At 39.2% G+C, this 13,833-nt stretch overlaps 5 protein-coding genes across 9 annotated transcripts; all 5 read right to left on the bottom strand.

Moving 5' to 3' along the window:
* Nucleotides 1-883: 883 nt before the first annotated feature.
* On the bottom strand, nucleotides 884-1,698 carry si:dkey-57a22.15 (uncharacterized protein LOC795575 homolog). Of its 3 annotated transcripts, none has more exons than XM_035676616.1 (3): nucleotides 1,678-1,698; nucleotides 1,263-1,505; nucleotides 884-1,156 (listed from the first exon to the last, which is right to left on the bottom strand). In XM_035676616.1, exons 1-3 carry the CDS (start codon nucleotides 1,684-1,686, stop codon nucleotides 884-886), a joined length of 525 nt encoding a protein of 174 aa, XP_035532509.1. In that variant the 5' UTR covers nucleotides 1,687-1,698. The 3 variants fall into 3 exon arrangements, with proteins under 3 accessions (XP_035532509.1, XP_035532508.1, XP_035532507.1); XM_035676615.1 differs by having other exon boundaries at nucleotides 1,266-1,505; nucleotides 1,678-1,686; XM_035676614.1 differs by having other exon boundaries at nucleotides 1,669-1,686.
* Nucleotides 1,699-4,086: 2,388 nt separating this feature from the next.
* Nucleotides 4,087-4,890, bottom strand: LOC118339085 (gamma-crystallin B-like). Of its 2 annotated transcripts, none has more exons than XM_035676620.1 (3): nucleotides 4,879-4,890; nucleotides 4,544-4,786; nucleotides 4,087-4,362 (listed from the first exon to the last, which is right to left on the bottom strand). In XM_035676620.1, exons 1-3 carry the CDS (start codon nucleotides 4,885-4,887, stop codon nucleotides 4,087-4,089), a joined length of 528 nt encoding a protein of 175 aa, XP_035532513.1. In that variant the 5' UTR covers nucleotides 4,888-4,890. The 2 variants fall into 2 exon arrangements, with proteins under 2 accessions (XP_035532513.1, XP_035532512.1); XM_035676619.1 differs by having other exon boundaries at nucleotides 4,087-4,355; nucleotides 4,540-4,786; nucleotides 4,879-4,887.
* Nucleotides 4,891-5,767: 877 nt separating this feature from the next.
* Nucleotides 5,768-7,756, bottom strand: si:dkey-57a22.14 (gamma-crystallin S-1). 2 transcript variants are annotated; one of them, XM_035676658.1, is made up of 3 exons: nucleotides 7,748-7,756; nucleotides 7,324-7,566; nucleotides 5,768-6,037 (listed from the first exon to the last, which is right to left on the bottom strand). In XM_035676658.1, exons 1-3 carry the CDS (start codon nucleotides 7,754-7,756, stop codon nucleotides 5,768-5,770), a joined length of 522 nt encoding a protein of 173 aa, XP_035532551.1. The 2 variants fall into 2 exon arrangements, with proteins under 2 accessions (XP_035532551.1, XP_035532550.1); XM_035676657.1 differs by having other exon boundaries at nucleotides 5,768-6,040.
* Nucleotides 7,757-9,207: 1,451 nt separating this feature from the next.
* LOC118338656 (gamma-crystallin 2-like) lies at nucleotides 9,208-10,528 on the bottom strand (the record flags this gene model as incomplete). Its single annotated transcript, XM_035675934.1, has 2 exons — nucleotides 9,208-9,480; nucleotides 10,271-10,528. Coding segments are annotated over 2 exons (531 nt in total), but the record flags the coding sequence as incomplete, so codon positions are not given.
* Nucleotides 10,529-11,658: 1,130 nt separating this feature from the next.
* Nucleotides 11,659-13,227, bottom strand: LOC118339606 (gamma-crystallin M2-like). Its single transcript, XM_035677326.1, has 3 exons — nucleotides 13,207-13,227; nucleotides 12,443-12,685; nucleotides 11,659-11,934 (listed from the first exon to the last, which is right to left on the bottom strand). Exons 1-3 carry the CDS (start codon nucleotides 13,225-13,227, stop codon nucleotides 11,659-11,661), a joined length of 540 nt encoding a protein of 179 aa, XP_035533219.1.
* Between the last annotated feature and the right edge of the window lie 606 nt (nucleotides 13,228-13,833).

Raw genomic sequence — 13,833 nt, forward strand, 5'->3', positions numbered from 1 at the left:
GTGTGTGTGTGTGTGTTAAACAGACAAAGAGAGGGAGATGTGAATTAGAGTAGTTGTTTAAACCAGGTTCTGGCATTATGGATTCTGTACCACAGCCAGATGGTAAATTATCTATTCATTCAAGTTCATTGTTGTTATTAATTAAATGTAACTTGTATTATAATTATTCTAATTGTAACAGTCTAGTAATAGCACAACATTAGGTAAAGAACACATAATGACTGAAGTTTAACAGTTTGTCTTGATTTGGTATAGGCTACTTGTGACTTGCAATAAAAAGACAACCTTTACTTTAAAATACAACAAAATCTGGAAATAATACCAATCATATAATTTTTGTGAGTAATTATATGTTTTAATTACCAATAAATTGTGGGGGACAGCAGTGTAGCTACAGGAAAATGTGGTGTTAATTATGTAGGCATTTATAGAGATATATGGTATATAATATACAAGTATATTATAGTTCATAATGATTTATAGTTTATATTTTACAGAGCACAACAATGAATATAATTGAATCAAAGCAAGTATCACAGAGGAGAAGATTTGAAAGGTATTGCGTATTCAGTGGGTAGTTTATATGCTGAAGTACAGTTATGGCTGCTTACCCATCTTTTTCCCAATAGTTAAGATCTAAGTACAATAAGAAAAGACCACCTTTTACCCTCTTGTTCACAGTAAGTAAATACAGAATCTGCAAACCACACAGTGTTGGCATCCCTTGTATTGTCTTCACAAGGCTCCTTTTACACACCTTTAAGATTTCTTTCAAAGCCAATCTTTGACAAAACAAAAAAAACACATTTGCGGCAGAGGTTAAAAATTCAACATCTTTAATAAACAAAGTGTTTGATATTTACAGCAAGGTTTCGCTTCATGGCTAAAATTCGGTGACCCTCCTGAAGGAGCCGACGATGGCGCAGGTGGCGCACCAGTCGCGGTACCTCCTGTACTCCCCAGTTCTCAGGAAGTACTGTCGGCCTCGGTAGTTGGGGTACTCATAGAAGATCCAGTAGCCATTCATAACGTTACAGGAGTACACATGGCGGTGATGGAAACGGTCAGACACACAGGGGCAGTCATCCATGAACTCCATCATGTGACCGCTGAAGTCGGGCTTCTCGTAGATGCGCAATCTGTAGGAGCCTCGATACTGTGGGGTCAGAAGGGAAAGCGTATGACAAATCAAACTTAAGCAAGAGCTACATTAAAATCTTTCCTTATTGTCCTTTCTGTCTTTACAAATATAACCCACTAACCACTGGGATCATCCGGCATGAGCGGATACAGCTGCTGAAGCCCATCCACCTCTGGTAGTCGGGATATTCTCCCCGCCTCATGAAGTATTGGTGGCCCATGAAGTTGGGTCGCTCATAGATCATGAAGCAGCCACTCTCCACCCGGATGGAGTTGCAGCGGCTGAAGTACGAGTGAAGGTCCGTGCAGTCGTTGCTGCACTCATAGCTCCGACCCTGGAAGTTCTTGTCCTCGTAAAAGATAATCTAATGGGGAAATAAAAAGTAGAAGTGTGGTGAGCTGTGGCGTGGAATTTGCCTAATGACATGTTTCAGCAAAAAGAGAATTATTCAGCTCATTAAAACACACTGAGAGCAAACTGTAAAGTTCTGTAGCAACTTACATGTCATCTGAACAGAGAGGAAAAACAGTACTTACCTTGCCCATGGTCTCCGTTGGAGAGATTCCCCATGTTTTCAGGGCTTTTTATACTACCTCTTGACAAACAAAGTATTGTTATTCAAATTCTCTCATAGTTATAATTGAAGGCTACTGGCACATGTTTACCTTTTTGTTGGAGCACAACATTGGGTCAGAAATATGGATTTGTATTTGAAAAAAAGGATAAATAATTAACTGGTTTGGTGTTTTGACATGCATGGACAAAGGAAAAGACTAGTATGGTATCCACACATCCAGTGGACAATGGCTGCAGAACAATATGGAACAGCCCTTTCGCATTAAATATGTTGCGTAACAGAGCAGGAAGCCATTCACTCTCCCTAATGCTCTACCTGAGCAACTCCACTGTATGCAAATAAGTAAGTGTATACTGTGCTGTTGCTCTGTATGCTAACCTGGACATAAGATTTTGTTAGGATTCTTACATTGTTACAGTGTACTGTGTGTTACCTGTTGTGTGTTGGATGTTTTTATTTAATTTACTAAAACATTTACTCCCAGGTTCAGGTGTGGTATGGCATTTCTATCTTTGTTTGGACTTTATGGACTACAATTCCCTTGATGTATCACAGCCATGTTTGACTCTTCGAAGACTCCTCCTATAATATTACACAGCAAAATGAGTATGTGGTCTAATTTGTTTTGGGTCACTATAGAAAGTAATGACTATTATTTTACTTTATTATATCACTTTTGGGTTCACCACAGAGTGTGTGTGTGTTGTTTAGCTACTTGTTTAATTACATATAATTATTCATATGCATCCTTTCCTAGAAAATATTCTCTGTGGTGTCCATGATGGTAGATATTTGGTGGTATGGTGCCATACAACCACAACAACAACAACTATACATATACAGTATTATATAGTATCATATAAATATATATATATATACACACACGCACAAACATATGTATATATAAACTTGATATCTGAGGTTTATCTGTATCATTGATAGTTTGATTTCATTTATAACTACAGGGGCTATACACATACACCTGTAATCTAGTATTAGTTATGAATATGTTAAAATGTAAACTTATTTTTAGGTTTAAATGTTATTAATATTATTTAGTTATATCAAATAAATACAGTCATATTATTATGAGATACTTAAAAAAGCACAGGAAAAACTGAAACACATGATTTCTATTTAATCTCTGGTGAAGAAAGTGGATATTGTGGGAATTAACAAATTATTTTTGTCCAAAATATTGTATTTTAACATTGATGCTAATATATATATATATATATATGTATATATGTATATACGTATAAAATATTAAGACAACCTTTAACAGAATGTGGATGAGTCTCATAATCTATAGGTGCATTTTAAGATGCATTAAGGGCATAGTAAAGGTAATACGACATTCATCATCTTAAGTCAGTTTATTTTCTTTGTATTTCAGATTTTCCTGTCAGAGTGGGGTTGAAATTGATTTCATGGTCTGCATTTATAAATGTGTGCTTTTATTGTTCATTATATATTACTCTGAGACAGCACCTATGTCCTGCTTTACTAGATCCCTCCTGAACTATTTAGCTCATATTCTGTAATTCAGTCTGTCCAGAATCATTTGTGACATTCAGGGCACACAGTTTCCTGTCCCACACTGTCGAGTCTGTGCTGCCCCTCTCTATACAGTGTTTTGTGTTTTAATACTAATCATATGGATAAATTCCGCCATCACAGAGAGCGCCTAATCCTACCGGGGGCACAAAGTGGGAAAGGCCATTGTTTGGTATGCTACGCCTAAACATAGAGGAGATTAAACTACAGTGTAAAAGCTTACCAGAAACTATGGTAGATACATTGTTTAACCCACGGCTGCCAGACAGTTGATCATTCCACCTGCAACGATTAGTCAATTAATCGATTAGTTTTCAACTATTAAAGTAATTGCCAACTATTTTGATCATCAGTTAATGCTGATTTTGATGAAAAATTGTCTGATTTCAGCATCTCAAATTTGAATATTTTCTGGTTTATTTAGTCCTCTGTGACACTAAACTGAATGTCTTTGTGTTTTGTGGTCACCCCACAAGATATTTGAGGATGTCACCTTGGGCTTTGGGAAACCTTTTTTCCGACATTTTATGGACCAAACAACTAATCGATTAATCAGGAAAATGATCAACAGAATAATCGATAATGAAAATAGAAATCTGCACTTTGCAAATTTTAGGGGTATTTTACAAAATGATAATAAAGCTTTGTACTAGTTATTTTTTCCAGTACCTAAATGCCAGCTGTAAGGCAACAAAACTGATGTTGGCAGATACACAGAATAAAACATTCATGTTTTTTTTAAGCAGTTAAAGTTTATTGAGAAAACAGACAGTTAAACTCAGGGGAAGATGCATTTTAGCGAAGCTGGACTTCAGTTGAAGTCAGTGATTCTCCTGACGGACCCCACTCTAGGGCTGACTCCTCCCCAGTCGCTGTACCTCCTGTACTCTCCAGGCCTCAGGTAGTATGCCCTGCCCTTGTAGTTGGGTTGGTCATACAGCAACCAGTGGCCGTCCATCACATTGCAGGAGTTGAAGTCGGACATGCTGAGGCGTTCCTGGACATTCGGACAGTCGTCCACCAGCTCGTGCATCTGGCCGGACATATCGAAGCGTTCGTAGAGCCTCATCTTGTAGGAACCTCGGTGCTGGCATAGGATGGAAAACTTATTGGTCTCATAGGTATCCAGAGATATTTTAGCTGTTTTTAAAGCCTTTCACTAGTCAGATATTGACATAGCTCAAGATATAACATTTAACACAGCAAAAAAAACTCTCAAATAAAAGGAATTTTTACAGCACCTTTCAACTATAGTCTTTATGACCTACCTGGGGAATCATACGGCAAGATCTGACACAGTCATTCATTCCAATCACACGCTGGTTGTCAGAGTAGTCCCCTCTCTTCAGGTAGTACTGGTTGCCCATGTAGTTGGGCCTCTCATAGATCATGAAACAGCCACTCTCCACCCTGATGGAGTTGCACCGGTTGAAGTAGGAGTGCAGGTCGGCACAGTCGCTGCTGCACTCGTGAGAGTGCCCCTGGAAGTTCCTGTCTTCATAAAATATGATCTGCAAGAACAACCATTGCACAAAGATAGTTTATCTAGTTGAGTTGAGACACAAAAAGCGTCGGTAGAACCATAATATTTAATTTTCTTTACCTTCCCCATGGTTATGTTGGCATCAGACTGCATTAGCGGTCAATGTTGTCCCTGACCCAAGCCACTGTGCTTTATAAAAAAAAAGAAAGAAAGGACAGCTGTGTGATTGCACAGCATAAAGTATTGTCATTCAAATATATCGCCCGCAGTGATGATGGATCAGGGGTGGGGGTGGAAAAATCTGTTTATGTATAGATGACTCTTGGTGTGTAATGAGTTATTGTTCTTTCCTCTATGTTCATCACAATTTACCCCCCAGAAAGTGCCACTGTACAATAGGTAGACTGATAGAGAGAGAGCTGCACAGCATCAGCAAGATTAAATTGATATTTAATAGGGATGACACATGATAATCTAACAGCCAAAGAGATATTGAGATTTTTTTCTTTGTTATAATCTGGAACAAACATGGGCCAACATAATGTCTGAGGTAGAATAAGATGTTATTTGATATGATGTACATACAGCTCTCACTCATCGAAATAAATATAATTAAACCAATTAAAGATTACAGTATTAACAATGTGTGCTGCATTTTAAATGTCTGAGGTCCTCCTCATAACTGAATGGACTATGAAGACTCAATTTTGCAATGGTTTTATTACAATGGTGAGTCAAGAACAGGTCCAGAAATTTGTGTTCTTGATGTGCGAGTGCTTTGCAATGAGTTCCATTTTTGAGTCCTAGTATCAAGGAATCAGCCATTCTTATTCCGAATAATTTTTGAAAAGCTTCTCAGGACACTGACATTTTGTCTTAATCTTTTAAATAAAATGACCAAATATTACAAAAAACAGTCTTTTGTCATTTAGTATTTCTATAGTCTTGTAGTCTTGAGCATGAAACATTTCCAAAACCTCCATGCAGCTCTGGGATCCTTTAAAACAGATCAATAGTCCATGATGCGTCTGATGGAGCCGACCCTGGCGTTCCTGCCACCCCACTCACTGAACCTCTTGTACTCTCCAGGCCTTATCAGGTACATCCTGCCACGGTAGTTTGGGTGCTCATAGAAGAGCCAGTTGCCGCTGGTGACATTGCAGGAGAAGATGTCGTTTATGTGGAAGCGGTCCATGACGCTGGGACAGTCGTCCACAAGGTCCATCATCTGACCACCGAACTCGATCCGCTCATACAGGCGCATGCTGAACAGCCCAGCCTCCTGGTTTTCAATGGGAGAGGGGAATCGTTGGTAAAGCACTCAGAAACAGATCCAGCCATGGTTATACATCTTTTATAACAATACATTTTGTCCCATGTGTTATTTACAATCTAGCCATGATGGCTTGCCACTTTATATATACTGTCCACTGAATGATGTTTAGTCATTTGAAAATATACATCAAGACCTCTACAATACACACCGTTGCAATAATTTTATACTGGTTGTTATCTATAATTATAAAATTGTGTATAACACAAAACAATAAATAATGAATAATTTCAAAACCCAAGTCTGAGCAACAGAATTTTTTAAAGCTGACACAGAACTTATATTTTAGGCCCACTAACAGCGTCAGTTGGTTGGTCCACCACTTTGGTCCAGACTGAAATAGCTTAACAACCATTGAATGGATGGAAATTTTAATCAGCCTCAGCTGTACTATGTATTTACTGCTAATAAGCAAACGTAGCATTCTAACATGCTAAATAAAGCTGGTGAACATTGATAAACACTATTCCTGTTGGCATTTGTCACTGTGAGCAAGTAAGCATGCTAATAATAGCATTTAGCTCAGATCACTGTACAGAACGCTTTTTTTCTTAGGATAGCAAAGTCATGACCCACCTGACTCTGCCACTGATTGGCTTACTCTGACATTCTTACCTTAACCCTAACCAATCTCACTCCTCATGTCAAAACCTAACCGACCAAAGGTAACGAGTACTAGCCAATCAGAGGGAGCTATTAGCATGGCTGTAGACTTTGTAATTGTTAAATTGGCGATATACATGAGTTCGAGGACGTGCTCAACCTGTCTGAATTGACGCAGGATACACGAGGCAGCCATCGTGGGTATGTAAATGTGTTACCGGCCTAGTTATCTCTGGCCTTAAACTAAAGTTACAAACAGCAACACATTTTATGTCTTCAGATCTTCAAATTTGACTACTTTCATGCCAAAATAATAATTTTATTCCTAAATCTTTAAAAATAAAATTGACCAACATCAAACCCTAAAACTGCGCCTAAAAACATAATAGTAGCAGCTCCTTAAATTGAAATGTTAGTGTCATAGCAGTAGAAAACTAGAATAATTCAATTTTGTGAAATTTTAAATAAAGAATCATTGGAAGGATGACTTAGTTTGGTCGATAAGGGAGTCTCCATCAAATCATGATCATACCAACATCCAATAGTAATCCAAACTATTGCTCAGTATATAACTCAGCTAATGTATCTGTAAAGCCCTGGTGGGTTTTGGCCCAGAAACAGTAGCTTACCTGGGGGATGAGGCGGCAGGAACTGACACATTCAGTGACACCCATCCAGTGGTGGAAGTCAGGATACTCTCCTCTCCTCAGGTAGTACTGGTTGCCATTGTAGTTGGGTTTTTCATAGATCATGAAGCTGCCGCTCTTCACCTTGATGGAGTTGCAGCAGTTCAGGAGGCACAGCAGGTCCGCACAATCATTGCAGCATTCAACATGGGACCCAGAGAAGTTCTTGTCCTCATAGAAGATGATCTAGACATCCAGACATTTAATCAACCACCAATCTACTTTCTCCTCTTTTAATAAAAAACCCCACTAATGACTAATGGAGGCCTGTTTGCACCATTTACTACAAGTTTACTTTAATTACATATTAATATGTCATCCCGCCCCCGCCCTCCCGGGAGTGTGTGCTAAGAACTGTGATGTTTACCTTCCCCATGTTGGCCGGTTTGCCTGCCCCTGCCTTGCCCTGTGTGATCCATCCAGCTCTTTGAAGACTCCCACCTGTCACATATATAGTGAATGTGAACTGCAGACTCTGCATGTGCCATTCATATTGTAATGGACAGGAATCTTTGGCGTTTGTGCCTGAGCGTTATCCTGAAGAGATGTTTAGGAGTTATGTTTGTACAGGTGAAAGCTGACAGCTTGTATGGAGTCGGTCTGGTCTAGCAGGAGGTTTTTGTATGAAACAGTCCTGAACTCTTTGTTGTCAGTGAATGGGTGGTGTTTTTTGTACTACTCCTAAAATCCGGCCATGGTCTTTATTTTCTAGCTTATGCTTATGTACGATTTCTGCCGTCAATGGAGTTTTTGGTATGGATTTTTTATTTCTTTCACCTCTTTAGCTTTAAGTAGAACCTTACTTATTTCCAGATTTTTATTATTTTGCAATTGTATTATCAGAACTATTTCCAAAGTTCAGTTTTAACTTATAGTGTTAATGTCACATTACTGCTTTGTTCTCTTTTGTCTGAACTGCCTTTTTTGAGTCATGTGTAGTAAAATGTAATATTCACAGGCAACTTTATTTGTAGCAAAGGAACTACAGCTCCTGTACTTTATGTCAGTAATGACCACCAATTTCATTACAGTCAGTCTAGATGGGTGCAAATTAGTATATGTGTCTCTTTGTTGTTAACAGCAGTTAGTTCTACCTGGTGTTATCTTTAATTTCAACTTTACCACTGCCCTCTGGTGGAGAGCTTTGTTTCTGTTCAAATAAATACATACACAGTATCTACACACAGCCTGAACAGTGACAAACTGCTCTGAAATGTTTAAATCTTTAATTTTAAGAACAATTAGACCTGTGTTCATTTGTAGGATGTTAAAATGTATCAAAAGATAGACAAACAGTCTCACCAAAAGGTTCATTTAGTAGCTATTTTGGAGCTCATATCATATGGTCTCCAACAGCAGAGTTCAGATTTTCAGTTTAAGTCCTTGTTGTCTTGATATTCTGATATTCAAAGTCCACAGATTACTTTAAACATAATTCCATGTCAACTGGGCAAATTCAGTCTGCTGATGAAGATCATGTGATATGCTGAAAAGCTCCAAAATTGTTCAGAATGTCTAAAGATATACAGTGTCAATGGAACGTACAGTGAGTGAGAGGGAACAGGCAAAAAGACTTTGCTTTAGCTCTACAATAGATAACGCTTGAGTCTTGGTGTGGTAAGTGTCAGCGCTTGCAGTATTTTATTCAAGCCTCTGATGAGAGTCAGGATGTCACCCCATGACCCCATCACGTTTTCCTGGGAAAACATGCCCTCCAAACGAAGAGAGCAAGAACAAAACTGAATACACTTGAGCACTGACGCCATTTTATTTAGCGTGTGAAACAAGGCAAAGAGCAGACATTTCACAAGAACCGTTCTTCTGTCTTTAGAGATCCATGAGTCGCCTGATGGAGCCGATCCTGGAGTTGTTCCCCCTCCAGTCGCTGAAGGTCTTGTACTGGCCAGGCCTCAGGTAGTAGTGGCGTCCCCTGTAGTTGGGCTGCTCGTACATGAGCCAGTGGCCGTCCATCACGTTGCAGGAGTTGATATTGGACATGCGGAAACGGTCCATGAGGTTGGGGCAGTCGCCCGTCAGCTCCATCATCTCACCTCCCATGTCGAAGTGTTCGTACAGCCTCATCCGGAAGCTGCCACTGTGCTACAGAGGCGCAGGAGGGTCAAAGGGTCACTTCTCAGCAAAGATCAAATGTTCTTAGAGTCAGAGAAATACTGATACTTACATTTTGGTATATACACTTTGTCAAGATTTAGATGAGAAGACTGACACCACACATGCTTAGCTTAGCTGGCTCCTTACAAAGATAACAAAATCCATCTACAAGCACCTGTAACTTGGAATGTTTGCCGTTTACAGCCTTGAAAAAGTCTGAGACATAACCCCTTGTAAAATAGGGAATTGTCATTTTCTGACTTTGGTTTTTGAACAGTTTAAATAAAGAAGATATGACATGTTAATTACTGATTGACTGACTAGAAAGTTTGGGTGTACATTCCTTGCTAAGTAGAAATGTAGTGTTTTCAAACTACATTTGCAGTTACAAAAGTCCTTTTTTTTTTTAAACATTGAGTTGCTGTGAATTGTGGAAATACAATTCAATAGGGAAAACGGTCTAAATATAAACTCAGGTTCCCTTACATAAAAATGTATTTAATACATACATTCTGACTTTATCTGCTAACAGGCTACTTAAAAATTAAATTAAGTTGTCAAAACCCCCGAATCAGATGAGGAGCAGAAGCAACAATTATGGCTTGATATTCATCTGTTTATGATCAAATTCAGTTGTTTTAACCCTTAAGGTTATTCATTCTGATTTTCATTTTCTAAAAGTTTAGAGGCACTTTAACATATACAGTTACGGGGTTCACTAATGTGAGGTTTTTAGACAAAGATAAAAATAAGTATATTATTTTCCAGAAAGCCTTACCATGGGGATCATGCGGCAGGACCTGACACAGTCATTCAGGCCTGTCATGCCCATGTAGTCAGAATACTCTCCCCTCCTCATGAAGTACTGGTTTCCCATAAAGCTGGGGCGGTCGTAGATCATGAACATGCCGCTGTCCACCCGGATGGAGCGGCAGCGATCAAACATGGAGTGGAGGTCGGCACAGTCGCCCATGCACTCATAGTGACGGCCTCCAAAGTTCTTGTCCTCGTAAAAGATAATCTGGTGGAGCAGAATAAATCACATTCAGCTCATTTCTGACACTTGTTCAAACACATTGTATTCATTTGTGATGTAAAACTGGACACAAACCTTTCCCATGATGGCTGCTGCTGGTCAAATTTCCTGCTTTTTTCGGCCACTAAAGGTTAAGCCCATCTTTATATACTTTACCCTGTGGGAGTAGTTGCGTTGTTATTCAAATGAGGCCCTGGTGTCAGCAGAAACTCTACAGGAGTCTTCCCACTCCTTTTTGTCATGTCCTCTGTTAGGGTAAACTGACACTGTTCAGCTTCTAGCAAGAGCCACAGCATGGACAGATACTGGAACAGTCACTGCTGAGCTCTTTTACCCATCTTCTGTTTGTTTCAAATGGGATGGATTCAGTGTGTTTATACAGTATATAAGAAACTGGAGATATTTTGTAAACCTGGGCAGTTGGGCATATGAATAAATAACCATAAACAATGCTTTCTAAATATGCTTATATAGTAGCTAGTGTGGCTAGTAACAGGTGAATGCTGATGTCCCTATTGGTGCCTGTAGTCTGTAGGAATGTGACTGACAGACCAAAATACAGGGGAAAACAACCTTTTTGAATGTCCCAGAATGTGACTCTCATAAACAGTAAAATGCTTATTTAAAAAAGATAAATAAACCACTAAGATTCTAAAAGTGCCTTCTTGTTGGTATTATAAGTATGTGTGGTATGGTGGGGCCTGTAAGTCCAACAATATTACTGTAGACTCATGTGTGTGTAATAATAAAGCGTGGGAAACAGTGGTTTGAAGGAACAAAATAACAATAGTTATATTAATACTGTTATGGCCATAGACAGATTTTTGTTTTGTTGCGAAATGTCTTTTTTATGAGCCAGTTGGTTAAATCAGTCAAAACCAAAATATGCATTCACAAGCACAAAGAGAATAGTTTACAATTGATTCATTTATTTAGTTATTTAAAACAATATCATACTGATATGCAGGGTCAATCTCTTTATCATAGCCGAATGAAAACATCCCACTCCCTACTCGACCATAGGACACATTATTTTATTAACATTACCAGTTTCCACAAATACATGTCTTTTAAAAGATGAAGCATATAGGAAGAAGTGTGATGAAACTGAAATGCAAATAAAACCAAGATTAAAAATCTGTGATCCTGCGGAAGGATCCGGTGGTGGCGCAGGTGGCCCCCCAGTCGCTGAACTTGCGGTACTCTCCGGGCCTCATGAAGTACTGCCGGCCGCGGTAGCTGGGGTGCTCGTAGAGGGTCCAGTAGCCATCCATGACGTTGCAGGAGTAAATGTCGCGGCTGCGGAAATGATCCTGCACCGACTCGCAGTCGTCGCTGAACTCCATCATCTGACCCTGGAAGTTGGGGCGCTCGTAGATGCGCATGCGGTAGGGGCCCTCGCTGGTCTGGAGAGATAACAGTAGAGACAAATACAGAATTAGAACAGGGGCTTCATCATTGCAAGGAGCTCTCCACGTGTGTCTGTGGGGTCTCTTTACCCAGGATGCTCTTATTTTGTCCTGAATCTACTTACGATTGTGCCTCCATTCTTTTGCCTAGATTAACATTTAAATTTGGGATTTCAGCCTTGCTTAACACCTATAAATTCTATTTTTAAGGTAGCAAACTCCATTTCTCTCTTAAATGCATCTAGTTTAATATATTGTGGAAGTTTATGTTTGGCAAGAGGTTAAGCTTAAAACTAAATATTAGATTTATTTTAAATTTTTTGCCTTATGTATACACAAATAGAGCACACATTAAGAGCACACATTAAGGCACTTAGAAAACATAAAACACACAAACGTTGCTTCTCAGACACAAAACATTCTTTTCATGCAATGGTAATGCCTAACAGAACATGTCTAAATGGGAAACCAAAAAATCTGAGCGCAAGTACAAATATTGTCTCACATAAGAGAAGGTACGGCAGGAGCGGATGGTGTCATTGTAGCCCATCCAGCGCTGGTAGTCTGGGTACTCTCCTCTGGTCAGCACGTACTGGTAACCGCTGTAGTTGGGCTTCTCGTACAGCACCCAGCAGCCGCTCTCCACCTTGATGGAGTTGCAGCGGCTGAAGTGGGGGTGCATGTCAGGGCAGTCGGTGTCGCACTCATAGGAGCGGCCCTGGAAGTTTCTGTCCTCGTAAAATGTGATCTGTGAGTCCAGGAGAGAGAGCAGAAGCAGGGGCGAATGAGAGCTCAGCTTGTGGATAATAAGATCAATGGTCATACTAGTAAGAAAATGTTATTCTGAATATACAGTATTGATCATGTCCTTGCTGTAGAGAAATTATATAACTTGTAACCTTACAGTACATCAGCTTTTTGTTGTATTTTCTCCTGCATGCTGATTTTCTTCAACATTAAGCCAGTAAAAGAAATCAAAGACAGTTTATACTAACCAGTCTTAATCAATCGACCGTTTATGGTTTTCAAATGACCTTTTATGCTTTAAAATGTCTTTTTAATGTAGTTGAAAATGCCTTTAAATGTACTTTTTAAAGTTAAGCTGCCTATTTAACTTTGTGTATTGTTTTTGTTCTGTATGAAAGGTGTTATACATATAGAGTGTATTAGTATTATTTTAACCAGTTTATGGCACAGTTATTTTATCCGAGTGTATGCAGCCAGTACCCAATCATGATTTACATAACTACAAAACAGACCTGAATCTACATTGGTTAGAATTTTACCCATATTTGCTGCCAGGTTTATGAAGACCATTATAAACAGAAAACACAACTGACGCTCTCTTACCTTACTACTCATCTTGGAAAGAGTGCTGGAGCCAGTCACCTGCGGAAAAACAGTGGTCTCACAAAGCAGGACCAGAGCCCCGCTATATAAACCTCAATCAAAGGGTTAGCAGATCCCACTTTAGCTGTTCGTTCAATGAGCAGGGATTTAACACGCTGGCATCGCTGCCAAAAGTCTTGATCCTGGGCATAGAGCAAAAATCCCTGAATCATCAATGCAAAAGTCCTAGCAGGCAAATTACTGACCCGCTGTGCCCTCTTTATTGATATGGACATCAGATAGACAGTTTGCCCACTAATCCATCATCAAGTGGAATTTTTTCACAGAATGTCAGTGGCCATCACAATACGGCATGGCCTGTTTGTTGAATTTGAAACAGTGGCAAATGACAATAGGGAACAAAATTAAGAGGAACAGTGAATATCTACGTATTAATAATAAGAAGAATAGTTCAGCTGTATTGTTAGTGAATAAAATGAAATGCACTATTATCATTATTGCAGTCATAATCAGTGTTTGTTCTTCTTCCTACAGTGTGCTGTTTGA

The sequence above is a fragment of the Morone saxatilis genome, unplaced genomic scaffold (assembly GCF_004916995.1).
Source record: "Morone saxatilis isolate NCDOM2014 unplaced genomic scaffold, NCSU_SB_2.0 Contig5, whole genome shotgun sequence".
NCBI classification, from domain to species: Eukaryota; Metazoa; Chordata; class Actinopteri; family Moronidae; genus Morone; species Morone saxatilis.

Coding starts and splice junctions, on each gene's coding strand:
- LOC118339085 (XM_035676620.1), bottom strand. Junction 4,363..4,543: donor CTTGCCGTATGATTCCCCAG/GTAGGTCATAAA, acceptor ATCCTATGCCAG/CACCGAGGTTCCTACAAGAT.
- si:dkey-57a22.15 (XM_035676614.1), bottom strand. Junction 1,157..1,262: donor CATGCCGGATGATCCCAGTG/GTTAGTGGGTTA, acceptor CTGACCCCACAG/TATCGAGGCTCCTACAGATT.
- LOC118339606 (XM_035677326.1), bottom strand. CDS start 13,227: ATGGGTAAAATTCTAACCAAT. Junction 12,686..13,206: donor TGGGTAAAATTCTAACCAAT/GTAGATTCAGGT, acceptor CTGGACTCACAG/ATCACATTTTACGAGGACAG. Junction 11,935..12,442: donor CCTGCCGTACCTTCTCTTAT/GTGAGACAATAT, acceptor TTATCTCTCCAG/ACCAGCGAGGGCCCCTACCG.
- si:dkey-57a22.14 (XM_035676657.1), bottom strand. Junction 6,041..7,323: donor CCTGCCGCCTCATCCCCCAG/GTAAGCTACTGT, acceptor ATTGAAAACCAG/GAGGCTGGGCTGTTCAGCAT.